This window comes from Myodes glareolus, chromosome 9 (genome assembly GCF_982192425.1).
Source record: "Myodes glareolus chromosome 9, mMyoGla1.1, whole genome shotgun sequence".
Taxonomy (NCBI): Eukaryota; Metazoa; Chordata; class Mammalia; order Rodentia; family Cricetidae; genus Myodes; species Myodes glareolus.
This window is the reverse complement of record NC_142034.1, coordinates 15,795,888-15,816,824: the sequence shown is the minus strand read 5'-3', so window position 1 is coordinate 15,816,824 and position 20,937 is coordinate 15,795,888. Positions and strand designations below refer to the sequence as shown.

The 20,937-nt window shown below is 39.9% G+C and overlaps 1 protein-coding gene across 1 annotated transcript in view; it reads right to left on the bottom strand.

The window, feature by feature from the left end:
- Positions 1-1,713: 1,713 nt before the first annotated feature.
- Smurf2 (SMAD specific E3 ubiquitin protein ligase 2) overlaps positions 1,714-20,937 on the bottom strand; it is a 96,138-nt gene continuing 76,914 nt past the window's right edge. The window contains exons 11-19 of the mRNA XM_048446025.3: positions 20,171-20,366; positions 18,126-18,229; positions 15,600-15,714; positions 13,028-13,206; positions 11,790-11,927; positions 9,160-9,280; positions 6,138-6,339; positions 4,732-4,807; positions 1,714-4,417 (exon numbers count right to left, since the gene is read on the bottom strand). Of these exons, the coding sequence (XP_048301982.1) occupies positions 4,318-4,417; positions 4,732-4,807; positions 6,138-6,339; positions 9,160-9,280; positions 11,790-11,927; positions 13,028-13,206; positions 15,600-15,714; positions 18,126-18,229; positions 20,171-20,366 (1,231 nt within the window). The 3' untranslated portion in view covers positions 1,714-4,317. The remainder of the gene's footprint in view (positions 4,418-4,731; positions 4,808-6,137; positions 6,340-9,159; positions 9,281-11,789; positions 11,928-13,027; positions 13,207-15,599; positions 15,715-18,125; positions 18,230-20,170; positions 20,367-20,937) is intronic.

Sequence of the window (20,937 nt, the reverse complement as noted above, 5' to 3'; positions counted from 1 at the left end):
AACTCTTGCCAGCCCAATCCCGCAGCCTCTTGATGGAGGCCAACAAAAGCTGTTAACTGCTAAGGAAAACATCCAGGACCAAGGGCAGCATCCATTAGACTGGATAAAGCCAATAATGGTTATGACTGTTTGGGGTTCAGGAGCTATCTAGCCTGTAGTCCTCATCTACTTCCTGACCAGAAGACGTGGTCTCCACTCAGGGATGACTGGCTTCACACAAACCAGTGAGTTCTGTGTTGACTCTGTGCAGAGGCTGGTGATAATCTGGGTGTAGCAGTGCATGACTTTAATCCACTTTAATCCAAAAGCCACTGAATCGATAATCTTCTGAAGCTATCAGCCTAGCCTAGCACACTGGAAAATTATAGAACTTGATGAGAAGAGCAAGTTACATTTAGGGAAGAGCTTTTCTCTTGTTCTAAGGCAGGCCTTCCTAACTAGTGAAATTCAGGCTGGCCTCAACCTCTCAACCCTCCAGTAGACTCCTGGGTGCTGGGGTTACCTTTTAAATAAAATAAATTTTAATTTTAAACTGGTTTGTCTAGTTACAGTTAAAGCATTAGCATAAAAGGCAACTGTTCTGTGAAATTGCCTCATTTATCCTGTAAACTAGTCTCTTGGCCTCTGTGTGATCCTGCCGTGTTATCTGGGATAGAAAACTCAAATGTGTTTACCCTCTGTCATAAATCACAGGGGTGAACTACTGGCTACCATAAAGCAGAAATACTTTCAAACAAAGTGATCAAATCAAACTGGTTTGATTAGTATACTATTAAATACCAAATATCTTTAATGTACTAGAATTTTGTTTTAGATAAAGTCAGTAAACACAGCAATGTGAAAACGTACAGCATGTTCATCCACCTGGAAACTCGATAAACATTTCTCCACTTCAGGAAACTGGCAACAAAGAAACAATACCACCCAAATGTAATTTGATGAAGCAGTTTATTGGGGCTATTTACAAGAGCATACTACTGAAGAGCCTTCTAGATGCATTCTGAAATGACAGCAGTATCACTCAAGTGCAGCTCCCCTGAAAGTCTCTCCACCTTTATTCCTTTTTTTTCTTTCAAAACTGCACGAACATACCTTGGAGGTTTTTGTGGGCCTCCCTTCTCCCTCTAGAAGAACCAGAGGAAGCAGCTCTACAACACTGTCTACAACTGTCTGTCACACATCACTGCTGTTCGCTCTGCACTTCCCAGATGTTCCATTCTGTTGCTGCCTCTGCTGTGTAGGGATTCGCAGACCACTCTAGGTGAAAAAAGAAACCACATGCATTTCTGTTCTACCTATATAGTTAGCCGTGCTTTCATAAGCTTGCATTCCATTCAGAGTTGTAACTCATCTCTCTTCATTTTGAAGGTTTTACTGTTCCAACACCAAACCACCCTGGCAGATATTAGGCTATCTACCAACCCCAGGCAGACCTGCTTGTAGATATCCATATTTCCCTCCACTAACTACAGACCAGCCTCAGAAGACCCATCACCTCACACAGTCCCCAACAACGGCTGGAAGTTCCTTGTGTGCTACAGCAGAGAACCACTCACCTGTCTGCTCCACCTCAGGGGACCCCTGTAAAAAAAAAAAAAAAAAAAAAAAAAAAGCTGTTTTCTTCTCATTCCAAGACTTCATGCTATCACTGTGAAAAGTCAAATGTTTTTCAAAACAAGTAAAAACTCAGTATTTTTAAAAACTTCGCTGCTGTGGCAGTGCAAACAGCATTCATTTTATTGCTCAACTTCGGCATGGGCACATACATACATACATACATAGTTAATTTTTAAAAACCATTTATACAGATGTTATTGATAAAGCTCATGTAACAAATGAGTGAAAATACAAAGAATATCAAAGCTAAAACATTCTGCAATAAATACAATGAAAATGATAAAACTTTGTTTTTAAAGTCAGTTTGAGAAAAGGAAGAATATTACATAAAGTGAACTAATTACATCTAGAATAAGCAACTCAGCATTTGGTACAATCATCATCCTAGTGTGAGGACATTAACCACCACACGTAGCTGCTGACAGTAAGCTGCAGCCAAAAGACAAGGCGCTGCCAACCCTGCAGGCGCTGGAAGCACCTACCGCCATCAGTGCTATTCGTCCAATGCACTGAAGTTCAGAGCAGATTTAGTGTTGTCAAAGAAAGCAAATTACAACGGATTTAGGAGATGAGGAATTTGTGCTCTGGCCTTTAGGTGGGGGTGGGAGCACTGTAAAAATACAGGGCAACGAACTGCAAAACGATGTACAGGATCCATAGCACTACCTTAAAACTCTCTGCCAAGAAATAGTGGTCCCTAACTATTTGAGGACAACAAAGTAACCACTGGTCAGAATTAAGCTTTCCAGATGGAAAAAAGGGGGATGGTGAGACAGCGCAACTAGAGGAAGGATACGTGGAAACACATAAATATTCACATTAGACACAAAGCAAGTCCAGGTTCAATGACACTGGGTTTTTTTTGTTGGCTTAGCACCTATTTGGAAGTAATCAGGTAAAGTAATTTTGAAATTGAAATCTAAATCATGTTTTTGGATGTCATGTGCTACTGCAGACTGTTACATAGGGTGAATTCCTTTAAAGCTCTGTCAGGTCATTGTTATAAAGTTAAAAGGCACTCAAAAGTGATGGGATTTGCCTGCTTTACACTGCATGGAAAAACCACAGAAAGAAGCATCTCATTATCACTGCATCCCAGACAGTTGTGGTCTTCACCCCCTGGAGACAGGGTCTCAAAGTAGCCTCAAACCCACGTGTAGACCAGACTGGTCTTGATCTCCTCATCCTCCTGCCTCTTCTTCCTCAATGTTAGGATTACAGGTGTCAGTCACCAGGCTCAGTCACAATTTCTATCAAGTGTTCTTCATGTCCTTGTGTCCAAGCTCATCAAAATTTGCTATTTTTATTTTACATCATGTTTAAAAATAATAATGCGCTGTTTTGGATGGTTGAATTTAAAATCCAATGTGATTTTAGATGGTTAAAATCCCTCACCCCAGAATTTCGGTTACCTTCTGGATCACGGGATGAGCCACACACTTAAAAACTCAACCTGAACGCTTGGAAGTCAGCAATGTGGCAGCCAGGGCTCCACTCCCTTACTTCTAAATGAACTCTTCAGTTTTAGAGTAAATTGTACAATAGACTTAGATCACTCTCACTTGAGGCAACATCTGCTACGTAGCTCAGGCTGGCCTTGAACTTAACTACTCCCCCCTGCCTCAGCTTCCCAGGAGCAGGGTCACAGGCGTGGCCAGCACACCTGACATCACTCACGTACAACGTTCCCTGCCCACTATGCCCACTGCCACCTCCAGTTCTTCCAGTGAGGTAATATAGCAGGGCTCTCTAAGCTAAACAATCTTTAGAGCAAAAATTTTCCTTTTAGAAACTTAATTAAAATATAAGTTAGATGTACCTATTAGAGACTTTGGTTTATAGAAATAGCATATAAAAGACAAGCTGACCCAGCAAAGAATGAAAACCCCATCACATGCAGAGAAGCTATAAAAACGCAGTATTTCAATTTAAGATGAAAGTAAATCCAAAATACCCGATCCTCTTGATTCAAGAACATGAAGGTTTTTTTTTCTTTTTAAAAAGTTGTCTTAAAAACAGGGAAGATAGCAAATAAATTCAGTTTAAATGGTTGTATTAGGAATTTCCAAGAAAGTCACACTTGAAAAATATAAAACCCCATCAAAGCTAGGGTGACCCACACATAATGCAAAATATAACACTCTGCTATAGAAAAACACAACTAAACATGTAAATGGCTTAATTTCATAAAGGTAATGATTCCTTCAGCCAATTGTTTACAAAGGTGGAACAATTCAAAATAATTTTATTTAGTTTTTACAAAGAGCAAGTATAGGAGCTGTTCAAAAATCATGTATTCAGTCAAAATGAAATGTGATGTGTACCGACTGCTGGAGTTGTCTTGCTGTGCGAGAGACACGAGTCTGTGAAGCAATTTGGATAGATAACCTTTTATAAAAATAGTAGTAGTCTTTAAGTGTAGAATACTGCCTAACTCTGGAAACGCAGGGAGTCAGCATTCTTTAGGTTCAAGGTATTAATTTTTAAATAGCAGCTGAGTGTGTCCTCATGGCAAAGCATAAAGACTTTTATTTTTCCTTGAAAAGGAATTTCAAAATTGTCCTTTCCCCTCACAGTGTCCAAGAATCTAAGGGGCAGGGGAGGGGGCTGCCCTGTATTCCAGCGTTCTCTGAAGCGCTGCTGAAGGAGGCTGTCGGCCCAGGGATAAATAAGAGTTCTAGGTTAAGTCCTTGGCGCTCATCATTCCACAGCAAATCCACATGTTTCTTCAATGGCTGTTAGCAGCTTTTCATAGAGCTTTTCATAGCTTTCATAGGGCGGAATGTCTATTCGATTGAAGCTGTAAATAAGCAAATCAGACTTTATCATTTGTTCAAAACTAGTCAACAAACACAGCAAGTGGCCACTGCACAGCACAGCGGTCTTGGTGTCACAAAGTGAGAAGCCAGCAGTTCTCTAACGCAGACATCATCACTCTGGGTTTGCCTACTCATTTCTGAATAATTTCAATTTCTAAGTCACAAAAAAGAAGTGCTCATCATTTCTCTTAAGGGTCCACTTATGAGCAAGAAGAATAAATGAAAAATCAAATCTGTTTAGAACTAACTAACACCTACCTACACTGACAGAGGAGAAGCTACAAAAATAACTCACCAAGTGTGGGCTTTTGGCAAGTTGTTGGTGCAGGCATCAATCTGGTGTATGGTAAAGAGCCGTGGGCCTGCAGCACCTGCCAGTGAAACAATGTGGGTCAGATCACAGCAGGTACATACATCCATCTTCAACACCTCAAAATAAACTAGAATATAAACCACAGAATCGGGGAGCACCTTGTATCCATGCACATTAACTTGGTTTTGAGATTGTAAGTGATGTGGAATAAGGCCAGGTGCTATAACATCAGCACTGCAGTCTAAGAGAGAGGCTTAACTGAGGTCCTTCTGTCAACTGTATGCCATACAATAGCCACATCCTAGAGAGTAGGGCAAGTGCAATACAGAACACACTCTGTTTTGCTTTGTTGTTGTTTTGAGACAGTGTCTCTCTGTGTAGCCAGGCTGTCCTGGAACTCAAGAGATCCACCTGCCTCTGCCTCCCAAGTGTTGGTATTAGAGGCATGGAATACCACCACCAGACTTGCTTTTTTAAAAAAAAAAATTGAAATAGGGTCTTGCTGTGTAGTCCAAGATGGCCTTAAACTCAAGATCCTCCTGCCTTAGGTTCCAGAGGGCTGGGATTACAGGCATATGCTATTATGCCTAAAATACTCATATTTGAATCATATTTAAAAAGATGACAACCTAATGCAAATTTAGGCTTTATAACTCAAACTGAGTTGAGCAAAGAGTAGCAGTCTATAGGATGCATTTCAGTCAGCATACATTCCCCATACACACACCCAAGAGAACTACAATGCTAAGCTCCCCAAACAGGGAAGGGCAACACAACTTCAAGTAGTTTTTGCCCAGGCTTTCCGAGTGCTCTGTGGGCAATCACTGATGAGTTATGTACCAGTTTCACTTTGCGGTTCTCCCTCCTCACCAGCAGCTTTGAAAATGAAGGGCTTAAAGGTAAAGGAAGCAATGGCCACCAAATGAAGCACCACAATCATTAGCAATGTTACCAATTCAACCAAAACTCAAACAGCTCATTCTACAGAAAAAGATTCTGAAAACTGAAGGCAGTTGTAAATGGATGCTCTGAAGTCAGGTAGTAAATTCTGACCTAGCAGATGGTGTTCACAATTTATGATGTCTCCCTCTATTAAAAGAAAAGTGGAGGAGGCATCCCAGGTGCATAAAGGTTTCCAGAAAGCGGAAAGCAGAGTGTCAGCACACGTGTTTCTACATGTAGAACACATTACAACCACAGAAGCCTTCAAAAAAGCCTCTCTGGAAGGAACTGAGACAGGAGGTACAAAAGAGAAAGAGTCAAAGGAAATATTTATCACCACTGGGCTTAAACAACAGCAACATACACCAAATGCTGCCATCCCACCCTATCCTACCCTGACAAGAGCAGATGCCAGGTACCTCCCTGCCCATCCCTCAGCCCCTCACCTTGTAGTGCTTTGAAGCCCTGCAGAGGCACTCGAGAGGACCCTGTCACGAACTGGAGTAGCCGTGCCCGTCGCTCTTCATCAAAGAACTCCACAGCTTTCCAGAACCACTTGACAACATTGCTGTCTGGTGTACAGTGTTTTAACCTGGTGTTGACCTTCCAGTCACTCACGTCAATTTTGCCAAGTCCACAAATAATGAGCTGTTGGAAATATTTGTAAGAGTGGTCAGCAGTGGACACCAAAGTCCTCTGAGATTTGCAATGAGGATACCCTCAAGTGGCACACACCACCTGGAAATCTTTTCAAAGCGTACCCAACCGACCTCCATGCTGCAGATTCTGTGTATGTCAGAGCAGTCAGGTCTGTACCACCTGACCCTGGGGGTCTGTCAATCACTGCAATAGACTCTCACAAAATTCAATAGTTTCAAAACAGAATTCTAAAATTTTAAAAAACTAGACAGAAATCAAGTGTTTTGCTCCTTGACATCCTGACACAGCCAATACATATGAATAATACCAAAATTATTTTGATACCAATAACACATCTCTATAGAGACTAATACTAACCTTTATACATATAATGTAACATGTTTACTTGATTAACTTAATTTGTGTGCGTGCGTGTGTGTGTGTGTGTACATGACCACATGCCACAGTCCACAGGTGGAAGTCAGAGGACAACTTCCAGGACTCATTTTTCTCCTACCATCTAGGTCCTTAAGAAATGAACTCAGGTCACCAGACTTGTTGGCAAGTGCTCTCACGTGTTAAGTCACCTTGACAGCCCACCATCTAATGTTTATGACAGTAAATTATGAGAGTTTATAAGTCATAATGTAACCTGTATAGATTTCATATACTTGATTTTGATAATTCAGCATTAAGTATTAAAATTATATATATATCTTTCTAAAAATTTACATAATAATAAAACTATACTGTAAATCTCACCCCTACCAAATAAAATCCGCCTCCTAAAAAGCTTTTATATGTTTTTTTTCTTTTCTTTTTTTTGAGACAGGGTTTCTCTGTAGACTAGGTTGGCCTTGAACTCACAGAGATCTGCCTGTCTCTGCCTCCTGAGTGCTGGGATTAAAGGCATGTGCCACCACTGCCAGGCCCACGAGTTTCTAAAATAGGTCAATCCAGACCACAAAAGATGCCTCCAAAATCCTGTCCTTCAGAAGACCATCATTTACAATGCAAACTCTTGATTTACAATATAATCAAATTAAAAAGGTCTTTTGTCTCAGATGCACTCCACTTGGCCACTCTCTGTGCCCCCTCCTTTGGTCATTTCATTATTCAGTCACAGAAGGAATGGGGATAGCACTGAGTCAACCAATTGCTTGCAAACAGTTCTGTAAGAGACTAGCAGGCTTGGCAAGATGGCTCAGTGGCTAAGAGCACTTGGGCTCTTCCGGGAAAAAAAGTTTACAAAGGTGGATGGCTACAAACACCTATAACTCCAGGTCCAGGGAATCTAAAATCTCTGTCGCCCAGGGTACCTGTACTCCTATACACATATCCACATGCAGACACACACAAACATTACACATAATTAAAAAATAATAACAATATATCTGAATACAGCCAGTGATATTAATAAATAAAATTATTTAAAAATGATTTGTAGGCTTCAAATAAGTGTGCTCTTTCCTAACCCCTAGAAAAATTGGTAGAATAGAACCTTTTTATGTACTTTTCTTTAGACAGAGACTTGATATGTAGCCCAGGCTGGCCTTGAATTTTTAATCTTCACATCAGTCTGAGAGCTGTATTTATTATAGCCATGCGCCATCACACCCAGCAGTCTCACTATTTCTTTCATGAAGGTCAGTATTAAGTTGGATGTCTTTTCTGTGGTACTCTAAGGGTTGGCTTCACACAGAAGGGAATGCTAATTGTTCAATACAGAGTTAATTACTTGTTATTCTATGGGTGTTTGAAAAGGTCCAGGGATGGCTTAATACTGCATAATTTATCCTATTTCATTTTTTCTAAATGCTTTCTAGCAAAGTGAGCACAAATCCAGCTGAATTTAGTATTTTATTCAAATGAATTTAAGTATGTTAAGAGAAAAAGTAATGGAATTATATTTAAATAAGCCAATTAAATCAATAAATGGCAAAAATTGGGAAGGCCAGACAGAAAGATGGCTCAGTGGGTAAAAACTCTTCCAGAACCCACATAAAGATGCAAAGAGAGAGAACTGATTTCACAACATTACCCTCTGACCTCCGCAGATAAACCACGGGAAGAATTCTAATTGGGAAGAATATTTATGTGACATGAAAAGAGAGGCCAGGGATTGACAAGTAGCTTAGCTAGGGAAGTACATGAATCCCTGGACTCACTCCCAGCATTCAGAAGGAAGCGGAAGGACAGAAGTTAAAGGTCATCATCACTTTAATCCCAGCACTCGGGAGGCAGAGGCAGGCAGATCTCTATGAGTTTGAGGCTGCCTGGTCTACAGAGCAAATTCCAGAACAGGCTCCAAAGCTAGACAGAGAAACCCTGTCTCAAAAAACAAACAAACAAACAAACAAACAAACACAAAAATGAAAAGGTCATCCTCATCTATGTATTTAGATCCACTCTAGCTATAAAGAAGAAAAAGGATATATAAATTAAGAATGCTTCTCAACAAGGGACTAGAGAGATGGCTCAGGCTTAGAGAACTTACTGCACTTGCAGAAGAGTTAAGTCTGGTTCCTAGCACACATATCAGGTGCTAACAATCACCTGTAACTCCAGCTCCAAGAAATCTGATTTCTCTGGTCTCTGAGGCTACCTGAACCTATGTGCATACACATACCCCATACCGCCCCCCATTCACATACACATAAGAAAGATTGCTACCCACAGAAATTCTAAAGCCCCAAATATTGTCCTACAAGAATGCTCAGGCTGTTGAACCATGAAACTGAAAGCATTAGAAAGCACCAGTAAAGCCAGCAAGAGAGTTCCCAGACTTCCTCAGTGTACCACATGGTATCAGAATAGTAACCCACTGACCTCCAGCTCCTTCTCATCAAATGTCTTCAGCAGATGCTGTGGAATGACTTCATTAAATCCCTTCTGCAGTGCCAGGAACTGAGCTTCTATGCCTCGGAGAAATCTCCAGTTTACATAAAGCCTGTAAACATTGGGCAGGGGCATCATGTGACTGCATACATTCAGATTTGGTAATTATCATAAGTATCTATTTCAGCAACACTTTAAAGCAGCTATCATCACAATTTTAGTCCAACAGAGCTGAGATATAGGCAGGCTGCAGAGTCCTGCTCATAGGCACAAGACCCTGGGTTCAATCTCTAGTTCAGAAGAAAAAGAAAACAAAACAAACAAAAAATTTAGCCTATGTCTATAAAAGTTTAAAACTAATAGGGACAAATGGATTCTAAGTGCGGAGACAATTCAATATACTTAAAAAGTGGTACCCTTCCACCACTAGCTAGCAGCATCAATGAGGGGCTCTTCAAGCCGGGCCATAATGTAACAGACTTGTAATCCCAGTCACTAGGAAGGCTCAGAGGGGATCAAAAATTCAAGACCAGCCTGGGCTATAAAGTGAGTTCAAGTCAGCCTGGACACTCAGTGAGATGTTGTCTTAAATTTAAAAGAATAAAGAGGAGGGGATACAGTTCAGTGACAGAGTCTTCCTGACATGTAGGAGGCCTTGCAATCAGCCCCTAGAACTGCTGACTGACTAAAAAACTCTTCAAATCAGAAAACTTCCTAGTAAACAGAAAGTCTACTAGAACTCAGGGTCTGAAGTTCAACCCCTACCACCAAAATTATTTCAGTATAATAACTTTAATAACAGTTCTTTTTAAAAAAAATTTTAATGCTTTTTTTTAAAAAAAAAATCACATCCATTGGATTTTGCCTGCATATACATCTGTACAAGGGTAACAAGTCCCCTGGAGTTACAGGGAGTTGTGAACCACCATGTGGGTGCTGGAAATTGAACCCAGGTTCCCTGGAAGAGCAGCGAGTGCTCTTAACCACTGAGCCATCTCTCCAGCCCCAATATTTCTTTAATTTATAGGACACAAGAAAACAAGAAGAAAGGAGAGTCCAATCAATTTAGACTGGCCATTCCCAGGGCAGGGTCATTTACAAGTACGTGAGGAGCTCTGTTTATACAAGAGAGCAGTAAAGGAGGCAGGGAGCGAACTAGCAAAAGCCAGAGCAGGTGTTGCTAGAGCAATGCTCACTGCTCCCGAGGCTGTGAGATCGTGGAAGAGGGCAGCCTGCCAACAACAATGCATGAATACTATTATCTTCTGTGAAACTTTCCTTCTACCTTTTAAATTTTATTTTTTTGAGAAAGGGTCTCATTAATAATATATGTTTTAATATGATTTGCATGATGCATAAATATGGGTATTATTGGGTCTCACAGGCTGGCTATAGGACAGACAAAGAGAGAGCTGACTTCACAAAACTGCCCTCTGCCCTCCACAGATGGTCCTCTTGCCTCCTGAGCTCACAGGGATGTACCAACATACCCAGCTCAAAAACATTTCTGTAGTTTAAACATCCATATTCATACTTAGGTGCAAGTCTAACACTCTCTTACAGAATGGAGCTGCTTGGTGGAGCCTGGGATGCCCAGTCTTTCACTTCAATCAGAAGTATGCAGCAGAAATCAAGTTATCCAAAAGTATACATAGACCTTCACAGAATGGAAATGAGAGATGGCTCAGCAGTTAAGAGCACTGGCAACTCTTCCAGCAGACATGGATTTGATTCCCAGCACCTACATGACAACTCACAACCATCTATAAATTCTAGTGTCAGGGAATCTGATGCCCTGATTAGACCTCCATGAGTACCAGGCATGTACATGTTGCATAAACATACATGCAAAAAAAAAACCCCACTCGTATCCAAACAAAATCAAACAAACAAAACAGGCACAAGCCAGGCATGGTGGCACATACCTGCTATTCCAAGACTTGGGAGGTAGAGGCAAGAGAATCAGGAATTCAGGGTCATCCTCAGCTACACAGTAAGTTAAAGGCCAGTATGGGCTACATGAGACCCTGTCTCTAAAAGGGGTAGGGGAAAGCCTAGCAGCTTCTTTTGCATTTTGGAATGTCAGCACCCCATAAGAAAGAAGCCTCTCTTACTGAGAGAAAGACCAAAGAAGGGAGCAGCCTTTGATAGCAGACAGGAGACCAGTGAGCTCAGGTAAAGCCAGTCATTTGAACCATCCTAGTTGAAGCCTCACATCTCAGAGTCAGAGGCCCACCTTGGTCTCTGAGCCACAGCCGATGGCTTATGAAGCAGCAGTGCACCATACCCACTGTTCTCTACCCAACTACCATGCCAGAAATAACAGAACTAGTCAAGAGTGGGCTTTTTGTTTGTTTCTCGAGACAGAGTTTCCCTGGCTGTCCTGAAACTCACTCTGAAGACCAGGCTGGCCTAAAACTCAGAGATCCTCCCGCCTGCTGGAATTAAAGGGGTGAGCCTTACCACCAACTGGCTGTGTCACCATGCCTGGCAAGAGTGGGGTCTTTTAGGTTCTTAAGTTCCATGGAAGTCTGTTGCAATAGTAAGCAATATTTCCTAAACACTTAGATGTTTCCCTATATTGATGTACTAGTACTTTTTTTTTTAATTCAAGTGTTTACCTGACATATTCTTTTTTATTTTCTTCAGTAACAGAGATACTTTTGCCATTTGGTTTGAGTTCATGCTGAATAATTTCGCCATATGCATTATGTTCAACACAGAAGGTATGGTCCAGAACACCTGTGATATCATTTTCACTGGGTAAGAAAAAAATAAACATGCAGACATGTATATTGGTAAAATATCCATGCACATAAAATAAGAAATATTTTAAAAACCTTTTTAAGTAATAACATGGTCTGAAGATATCTTAGTGGTAAAGTTCTTGCCTAGTATTCACAAGGCACTAGTCTCCCTAACTTTCAAAAATCTGAGATGTGTAGAACAGAGGTGGAGGCTAGGCGGTATGACTGGTTCTAAACCACAAGTCACAAAGCTAACATTTTCTGTGCATATTTCAAATTTTAAAAAGTAAGTGTATTAGTTTTGAAGTGTATCTTTTGGTTTTACTGTTTGTTTTTAAAAATGTATTATTATTTTATCTCACATGTATGGGTATTTTGCCTATATGTATGTCCATGTACCATGTATGTGCCCAGTACTTGATGAAACCAGGAAAAGGCTATGAATCACCTGAAATGAAGTTACAGGTGGTTGTGAGTCACCATATGGGTGCTGGGAATCTAACCTAGGTCCTCTGAAGAGCAGCAGCCAATGCTCCTAGCCACTGGACCCACACCTCTCCAGCTTTTGATTTTGAGATAGCATACCAATGTTTTGGAGGCTGGCCTTGACTCCAGGATTCTCCTCAGCCTCCTAAGTGCAGGCTTTATAGGGATGAACTATCAAACACAGCTTGTATTTTTAAGATTTACTTTCATTATTAATTGAAGGTATGTGTCCATGTGTGCAAGTGCACGTGCTCAAAAAGGTTCCCTGGAACTAGAGCTACAGGAAGCTGTGAGCTGCCTGATATGGGTGCTGGGAATCAAACTCAAGATCAGTCATTCTGCTCTTCACTGCTGAGCCATCTCAGTAGTTCCCGTATGTGCCTATATGACTTTATGTAGACTGTGTGTGTGAAGGTGGCAGTGAAGGCTCAAGAGGGCACTGGATCCCTGAAACCAGACTTGTCAGTTGTGAGCTACCTCATGAAGAGTCCTGGGATGTGAACCTGGGTCATCTGCAAGAGCAGTCAGTGCTGTCAACCACTGAGCCTCTCTCCAGCTCCTAGCCTGTATCTTTTGAAAGGTTCAGAATCTAGCTATGATAAATAGATGCAAGATTCAATACGTACAGTATCCACACCAAACTATTATGAAGGTCTGGATCAACTAACTCCATGTCGTCTAAAGTAATTGACTTCCCAAGCAACTGTTTATAAAAAGGCAATGTGAAGCCACCATCGATATAATGTCCATGGAACACAGCCATTCCCATTATTCGTCCAACGAAGTGGAAATAAGATAAGTGTTCCTGAAATGGAAAAAAAACAAACAAACATGATTTAAATACTCAAGTTAGAAACTACCCAGGAAATTGTCTTAATAAAAAGTAAATATTTAAGCAACATTTTTCCTTTCTTCATCTCCTTCCCCTCCTTTCTTGGTTTTGTTTCAGAGACAGTGCCTCACTTGTAGCTCAGGCTGGCCCTGAATTTAGGGTCAGGGCCTTATTTTCTCCAGTGCTGGGATTATAGGTATGGGCCACCACACCAATGTCTCTCTCAAGGCAAAGGCCCTTTAAAAAATGATTCCTTTACAACCTGTGCAAAACTACTTGCACAATCTTTTCTCTGAGTATCTTGCCAAGGAATAAAGTTTTTAATCCTAATACCCTTGCTTCCTTCAGTAGCCAGATACTGAACTTCAGGACACTGTGAATTTAAGAAATGGATCTGGTGTCACACCTGGATTAGTCTGCCAGCTACTGTTTAAACACAAATTAATTAGTCCCTGTAGGACTAGTCCACATTTGGACATACAAGGATAAGAACAGTATGCAGCAGGAGTACCTATAAGGAGGACATTAAGGTGATGAGACCCAGGGGTCTATGTCCACTCCTGGGAAGCACCCAGCAAAGGTCAACTGATAATCAGATGGGCTGTAGTGAGCTGTCCAAGAAGCAGCTTCACCTCCAAGTCTCTTAAATAAAGAATTGCCTGATGAGCCAACACCACCATATATAGACACAACTGTTCTTTTGCCATACTATTCGGTTGGTTGGATAGCTGTATTTTTAAAATCTTTTGCTTTTTCATTTAATAAGTAATTTTTCATCTCAAAACTTGTTTTATCTTAAAATATTTATTTTTAAATAAATACATGCTTTCTTTAAAATATTTAAACATACACAAGCAATGAGAACATTAAAAGTCACCCATAATTTAATATCCAGAGTAAATGATTATCAGTTTTATGACATAGACCTTCTAAGCTTTTTTCTTACATATATCTACCAAAGCTGTATCACATTATTATATAACCTTTCACTTAATATCACGTAATATAAAATGAACACGTCTTTATCACACATCATCTTAATATCATGCTCCTTAATTTCACAGTATGCCCCTGTATGAAAACATAATAGATTTAATTAGAAAGCAAGAAATTAGCAGTAACTACTAACGTTTGGAGGGAAGCTGGTTCTGGAGACAAACCTAGGCCTTATGAAAGCCAGTCGAGCTCACTACCTGAACAACAGCTCCAGCACTTAGCTTTTAAGTATTTAATAATAATGTATTATAGGATTAAAAAAGCATAGTTAAATGCTTAATATATAGGGTCTCAAATAAGTCAACCTTTTTCTAAGGTGCAAAATTTTATTAATTTTTAATAAAATAATTGAGGTTTAAGGCCATGAACTTGCCCACAATCACAAAAATAGTAACTTATATAACAAGAATATTATTCTATATCTTTTGAAGCTTTTTGGTTTTTTTACAGAAAAGGTTTCCTACCACAGTCGTAGCTGCCCTATGCTGTGTGTAAGGACCAGGCTGGCCTAGAACTTGTGTCATCTCTTGCTTTGGCCTGCAAAGAACTCAAATCTCAGGGAGAACCCTACACACCTGGAGACTCTATGTCTTTCTAATTTCATCTGCTATGTTCTTTGGTTCCTTTCTGTAGTTGGAGGCCGCTTGTTTGTTCCCAGCTCCTCAGAACCGAAACAGTCATACAGAAACTATATTAATTACAACACTGCTTGAACAATAGCTTAAGCATATCTCTGGCTAACTCTTAATCGTTTTTATTTTATTTTGTTTTTATTCTTCTCTAACTCTTAATCTTAAATTAATCCATTTCTATTTTTATATCTTACCACAAGGCTTCCTCTGGCGGCTTCATGGCACCTTATGACTGACTCCACCTACTCTCTCTATATATCTCTCTTCCAGCCTGGCTATATTCTGTTAAGCCATTGTTCAAAAGCAGCTCCTTTATTCATTAACCAATAAAAGCGACACATGTACAGAAGGACTTCCCATCCCATCTTTCCTTAGTCTTACTATGCAGTTCAGTCTAGCCTCTATCTTCTAAGTGATGTGATATGCCACCAGACACACACCACTAGACCCAGATCAAGAAGAACCTCTTATATTATTTTATGTCATAATTTAATCAATCTTCTGTATGGACAACTGTGCTGTGTCCTTCGGGGGATAACCAATAGTAGATACATAAATGTCCAAGTGCAGAGCACATGTACAATCACTTACTGGGACAGCTTTCAAGAAGAGGAACTGCTGAACCAGAGGGTGTGGCCAGGATCAGGCAAGTGATTCCTTTGTGATAACCACATTGACATTTAAAGATGAGAGCAGAGGGGCCCAGCACATTCACACTACTGTGACCACAGTTCTTACCGGATTAACTGCAGAATCAGGATTGATCTGCAACGTGTAGATATCATCCCTAGAATACTGGAAGAGACCATAGTAAGGATTCAACATTTCATGCGACAGGAGATACAACCATTCCCTAGGGGAAAAATAAAAGAATTTGTTAATTGAGCTATGCCATTACTTACCCTAGTGTCATTTCTCAATTTTTAAAATTTATTATGCTTATGGGTTTGCATGATATGTGTGAGCACATATGCCACGGGAATGGCCAAGGACAACCCTGAGGAGTGGTTTTCTCCTTCCACTTTTATGCATTTTAGGGACTGGCCTCAGATTGCATGGTGAACGTTTTAACCTACTGGACTCTAACCAGGCTGGCCTAAACTCAGAGATTCACCTGCTTCTGCCTCCCAAGTGCCTTGCTCCATTCTGTCCAGTTTCCATAATTATTTTAAGTTAAAAGAAAATACAGTACTAGCTGTGGAAATACAGTACTAGCTGTGGTTCTATTAAATCACAACAAAAAAATAAATGTTTAAAGATCAAATAAACTTATTATTATACAGTTATTATTCATAATTTGAAGCAATTTTATTATACTTTAGCATCAGTGAGTATAGCAGTTTAGCTGCTCATGAGATGCTGTAGCGCTATAATTATCACTTTAAAAGCTAAATAAAATTTATAGCCCATGATAAAGATAAAGAATGTTTTCATTCAAAACATCTACTTCATCTAGAAATCTACTTCTATCAGGGCAGATATATACTAGCTTTATAAGGATACATAAAACAATAGGCAGGCAGATCCCTGAGTTCAAGGCCAGCCTGGTCTACCCCAGTGAATTCTAGGACAGTCAGGGCTACACAGAGACTGTGTCTCAAAAAAAAAAATACAGCATGAATTTATTCTTACTTTTTGGACTGTGGAGTGTTTTGTGGTACTACTGTTCTAGTAAAGAGATGTCAGTGCCTATTTCAACATCTTCTATTGTATCAAGTCTAAAGCAAACCATGAGATAAACCCAGAGACCCCCAAAGCTTTAGGTATAGGTATGTAAACAGGTCATTCTGTGTGGGTGCCCCATACCACTTCTTTTCCTTCTCTGTTGTACTGGAGATAGAATATGGAATATAGAAAAAGAGGCTATCAGTTTGAGGGCATATGAGAGGGGCTAGAGTGAAGAGGAGGGAAGTGATACAATTATAATTTAAAAATTTTTAATAAAAGAAAAATAACCTAAACAGACAAAAATATTAAAATCCTACAAAAATATAATGGTTATAAAAAAATATAAAGAAAATGTTCATTTTTAGATAAAAGGCCAATAAAAACACAACAGGTACTAGTAAGGCACTAACAATTACAGGACTTGGTGAAAACACAATTTGCTTAAGCTGGACTTACAACAGTAGAACCAAGACTACTTTGCAGTCCACACAATAGTTCAGCTCACAGCTGTGGTTCTACTACATTTATTCATATAAAGTAAATGTCACACCTGAAAAAATTTTGATAGCATACATGCTATCAGAAATAAGCTGACTTAATGTACAAACAACCAATAACTTGGACTCAATGTATGATTATGAATATAGCAGAAACAGTATATAATACTTCTCTATTAAAATATTCTAAGGACCATTGTGAGATATACATGTATACGAATAAACAAATACGGTGTGGGAGGTCCTTCTGTCTATGTGTTGCTTTATTGGTTAATGAATAAAGAAACAGTCTTGGCCTATAGCATGGGAGGAGGAAGGTGGAGTCAGGGAGACACCTTGGAGCCACAGCCAGAGTCAGACATGCCATTGTCATGTGGAGACACACAGATGAATAGAAATGGGTTAAATTAAGATGTAAGAATTAGTCAATAAGAAGTTAGAGCTAATGGGCCAAGCAGTGTTTAAATTAATATAGTTTCTGTGTGATTATTTTGGGTCTAAGCTAGCAGGGTACCCAGGAACCAACAAGCGGCTCACTCCTTGTAACACAAATATAGCAAAGTAAAACAAACAAAAGAACATGTCAAGGGAATCAGCATTCAGTTTAGAACTGACAGTGTGAGGCAGAGGAAATAAGATGTGCTGAAGATGAGAGACATACAAACAGAGGCTGTCAGTCCTACACAGAGTCCCGCAGGGCTTCCATGATCCTGAGAGTATTAACTACACTTCCGACACCATAACCTCACTGTAGATAAATATATTAGGATTTCACTTGTATTGCAAACACTATTGAGTTTTATACTTAAATATTCATGACAAAGTTATAGTAGGCACATCTTAATTTTGTTTAGTATAAAGATTCACACAGGGGCTGGACAGATGTTCAGCAGTTAAGAGCACTGCCTGCTCCTGGAGAGGACCTGGGTTGTGTTACACTGGCTTGAAATAGTTGTAACTCCAATTCCCAGGAATCCAATAGCCTTTTCTGTCCTTGATGGACACTGCATGCACTTGGTATATTCATACACACAGGCAAAACACTCACACAGATTAACTTAAAAAAAAATCCACATATCATTTACTGCCAAGACTTTACCTGGCAACCCCTCCATAGTCAAGTCCTTCTTCTCCACGAAATTTTATCATTAATCGCTTCCAGAGATCTTTTGGTCTCATTTTCATGACTTGTCTGTATGATTCCTGAAAAACAATTTTAACATATTATCATCAGGTGTTTTAGCCTCTAATTTTGAGTTATTTTTCTCCAAATTACAAAACTAATTTAACTCATGTAAAATCTGATTTATAAATTTGGTTGATCTAAGTTTAAGTCAGAGGCATCAGTAGAAACTAAATATAGAATAAAGCACAGTTCTAAAAGAATGCAAATAAAATAATTAGTATATTAATTACACGGACAGCTTCATTTTTTTTGGAGGACAGGATTAAGACAGACTCTCACAAAGCCCAGGTTGGCCTCTAAGATGGGCTGGAATTTGCTATATAAACTAGACTGGCCTTGGTCTTGCAGAGATCCACCCCCTCTAACCCTCAGTGCTGCGGTTATATGGTTAGGTATGGAGGCACATGCCTTTATCTTTTTTTTTTTTTAAATAGACCTAATTCACTTTATTTTTCTTGTATAAAAATTCCTTTATAGTAGCCAACAGCTAGACCCTGGGTCTTCTGTACAGAGACCCTACTCTGAGTTTTATAAGATGATCTGTGCATTCCTGATAGGAAGACTTGATGAGCACATCTCTTTCTAGAGGTCTCAGGTAGCTACAGGTCTTGGGAGATGGCCCTGGTAAAGCTGCCTAGGGCGGCCACTGCCAACACTGGCCATCAACAGTTTCCTGGACACAGGACCTAAGACAATGTCAGTGCCTCTAGACTAAAGGTCTGTTACCTTGCTGGGGACAGTATGGATTTGATTATCAAGCTCCCTTGGTAGCCTCTGTGTATCAAGACAATGGGTGTTTGAATGGCAGTGGCTACTCTTACTGTTATACTTAGCACTAATATCAATGTCACCATTATAGTCTCCATTTGCCAACAAATGCCTTGAACCTGTTCCACCAGTCAGTACAAGTCTGTTTCTAAACTGCCTTAATCTTTACAACCTTAACCATGAAGGATACCCCAGAAAGAAGTTAATTTTGACACTGATGGATAGGGAGAACAGAGAATCTCTGGCTAGGGACTTGATTTTTTAAGATTTATTTTTATTTTTATTCATGTACATGTATGGGTATGATATACCCATATTTTAATTTTTATTCATGTGCACGTATGGTTGAAGCCATTGTATTCCCTGAATCTTGAGTTACTGGCGGTTGTGAGCCATCTGACAGAGGTGCTGGAAACTGAGCTCAGGTCCTCTAGAAGAACAAGTGCTCTTAACTGCTGAGCTGTTTCTCCAGCCCCCAATTTTTTAATTTTGACCCACAGCCTATCATTGTGACAGGATCTACTTTTTGTCTCAAGTCTGGCCTTCTCGACAAGCTCCAAGACTCCAACCTTGGCCATGACTGTAATTCCAGCTTCAGAGTTTACTTGCAGAGCCTCTGAAGATCTGCTTCCCAAGAACCTGGCGCTTCTGGACCCTTTTAGTGCACAAGCATCACCTCTTATTTAGTGTTTTCCAGGTGGGAAGCTCTTTCCATCATTTTGAAATACAAATGACAACTATAAACAAGGCCAGAACTGCTCTGAGAGACAAAAGCTCATGAGGAGACAGATCTCTGTGAGTGCGAGGCCAGGCTGCTCTACAGAGAGTTCCAGGACAGCTAGGGCTACACACGGAGAAACTATCTCAAACAAACAAACAAACAAACAAATAAGACAAAATAAAAGGAAGGAAGGAAAAAATTAATGAGAATACTTTCACTTCAATCAGATATAAATCTCAAAAAACGTCTCCTTAGAAAGAGTGAGACAAAATCCAGGCATGATGGTGCATGACTTTAATCCCAGTATTTGGGAAGCAGAAGCAGGTAAGTGTTTGAGAACATCCTGGTCAACATGGAGAGTTCCAGGCTACCTAGAGCTACACAGTGAAACTGTTTCAAAACAAAGAGAAAACAAGTAAAGCACTAAATTTAATTTTCTTCTAGTTGAAATTAAGGCTTACATATTTACCTCAAAAATTTCCTCCCTAGAAACCTCAATACGGCAGTGGCCGGCCTGAGGTTGTTGTTGGGAAAGTTCTTGCCGCAAGATTTTTAGTTTCTGAACCAAGTCTCGTTTGTACCTTGGCACTGTCAGACACTCAGTGTCATCGGGACATAATGACACCACTTGCTGCTGTTGTTGGTCTTTCAACTGGTTCTGACGACTGGAAATAAGCAGAAGTATTATCAAAATGCTTGACAACATAAAAGATTGCAATTCTAGATGTAAATCATAATCATAATGTAAAAGAAATTTATCATTTCCTAAGCCTTATTGGGGCATATCATCATGCTAAGACCAACTGTTCAGACACCGTTTTCTCCACATTGTCCCATCATTCAATTTAAAATTCAGCTGGGTGCCAAGCGCTGCTTGTCATCCAGAGACTGTTTTCCTGGACAAGCGAAACAGAAATCTGAACTCACAGCTTGATGGAGATCCTTCCTTCTACAACTGTTTCAGTCTAAAATACAGAATAAAACAGTAAAGTAGCCTGTCTCCCCAGCTATATTAGGGTGTAAGGGCCCGTTGTATAAGGGATGATGTCTACACTGGTCAGAAGACAGTGGGGATGCCAATCTGCTCACTGTAAGGCCTCTGACAACGTCCAGAGACCTTATCACACAAACTATTTTCTTGAAATAAGTAAGCCTGGCAAACAGAAAGGCTTAGTTGTAGTCTTTGTTCATAGTTGATTTTAAATGGTTCCTTTAGTTTTAAGGTAGAATTTCTGT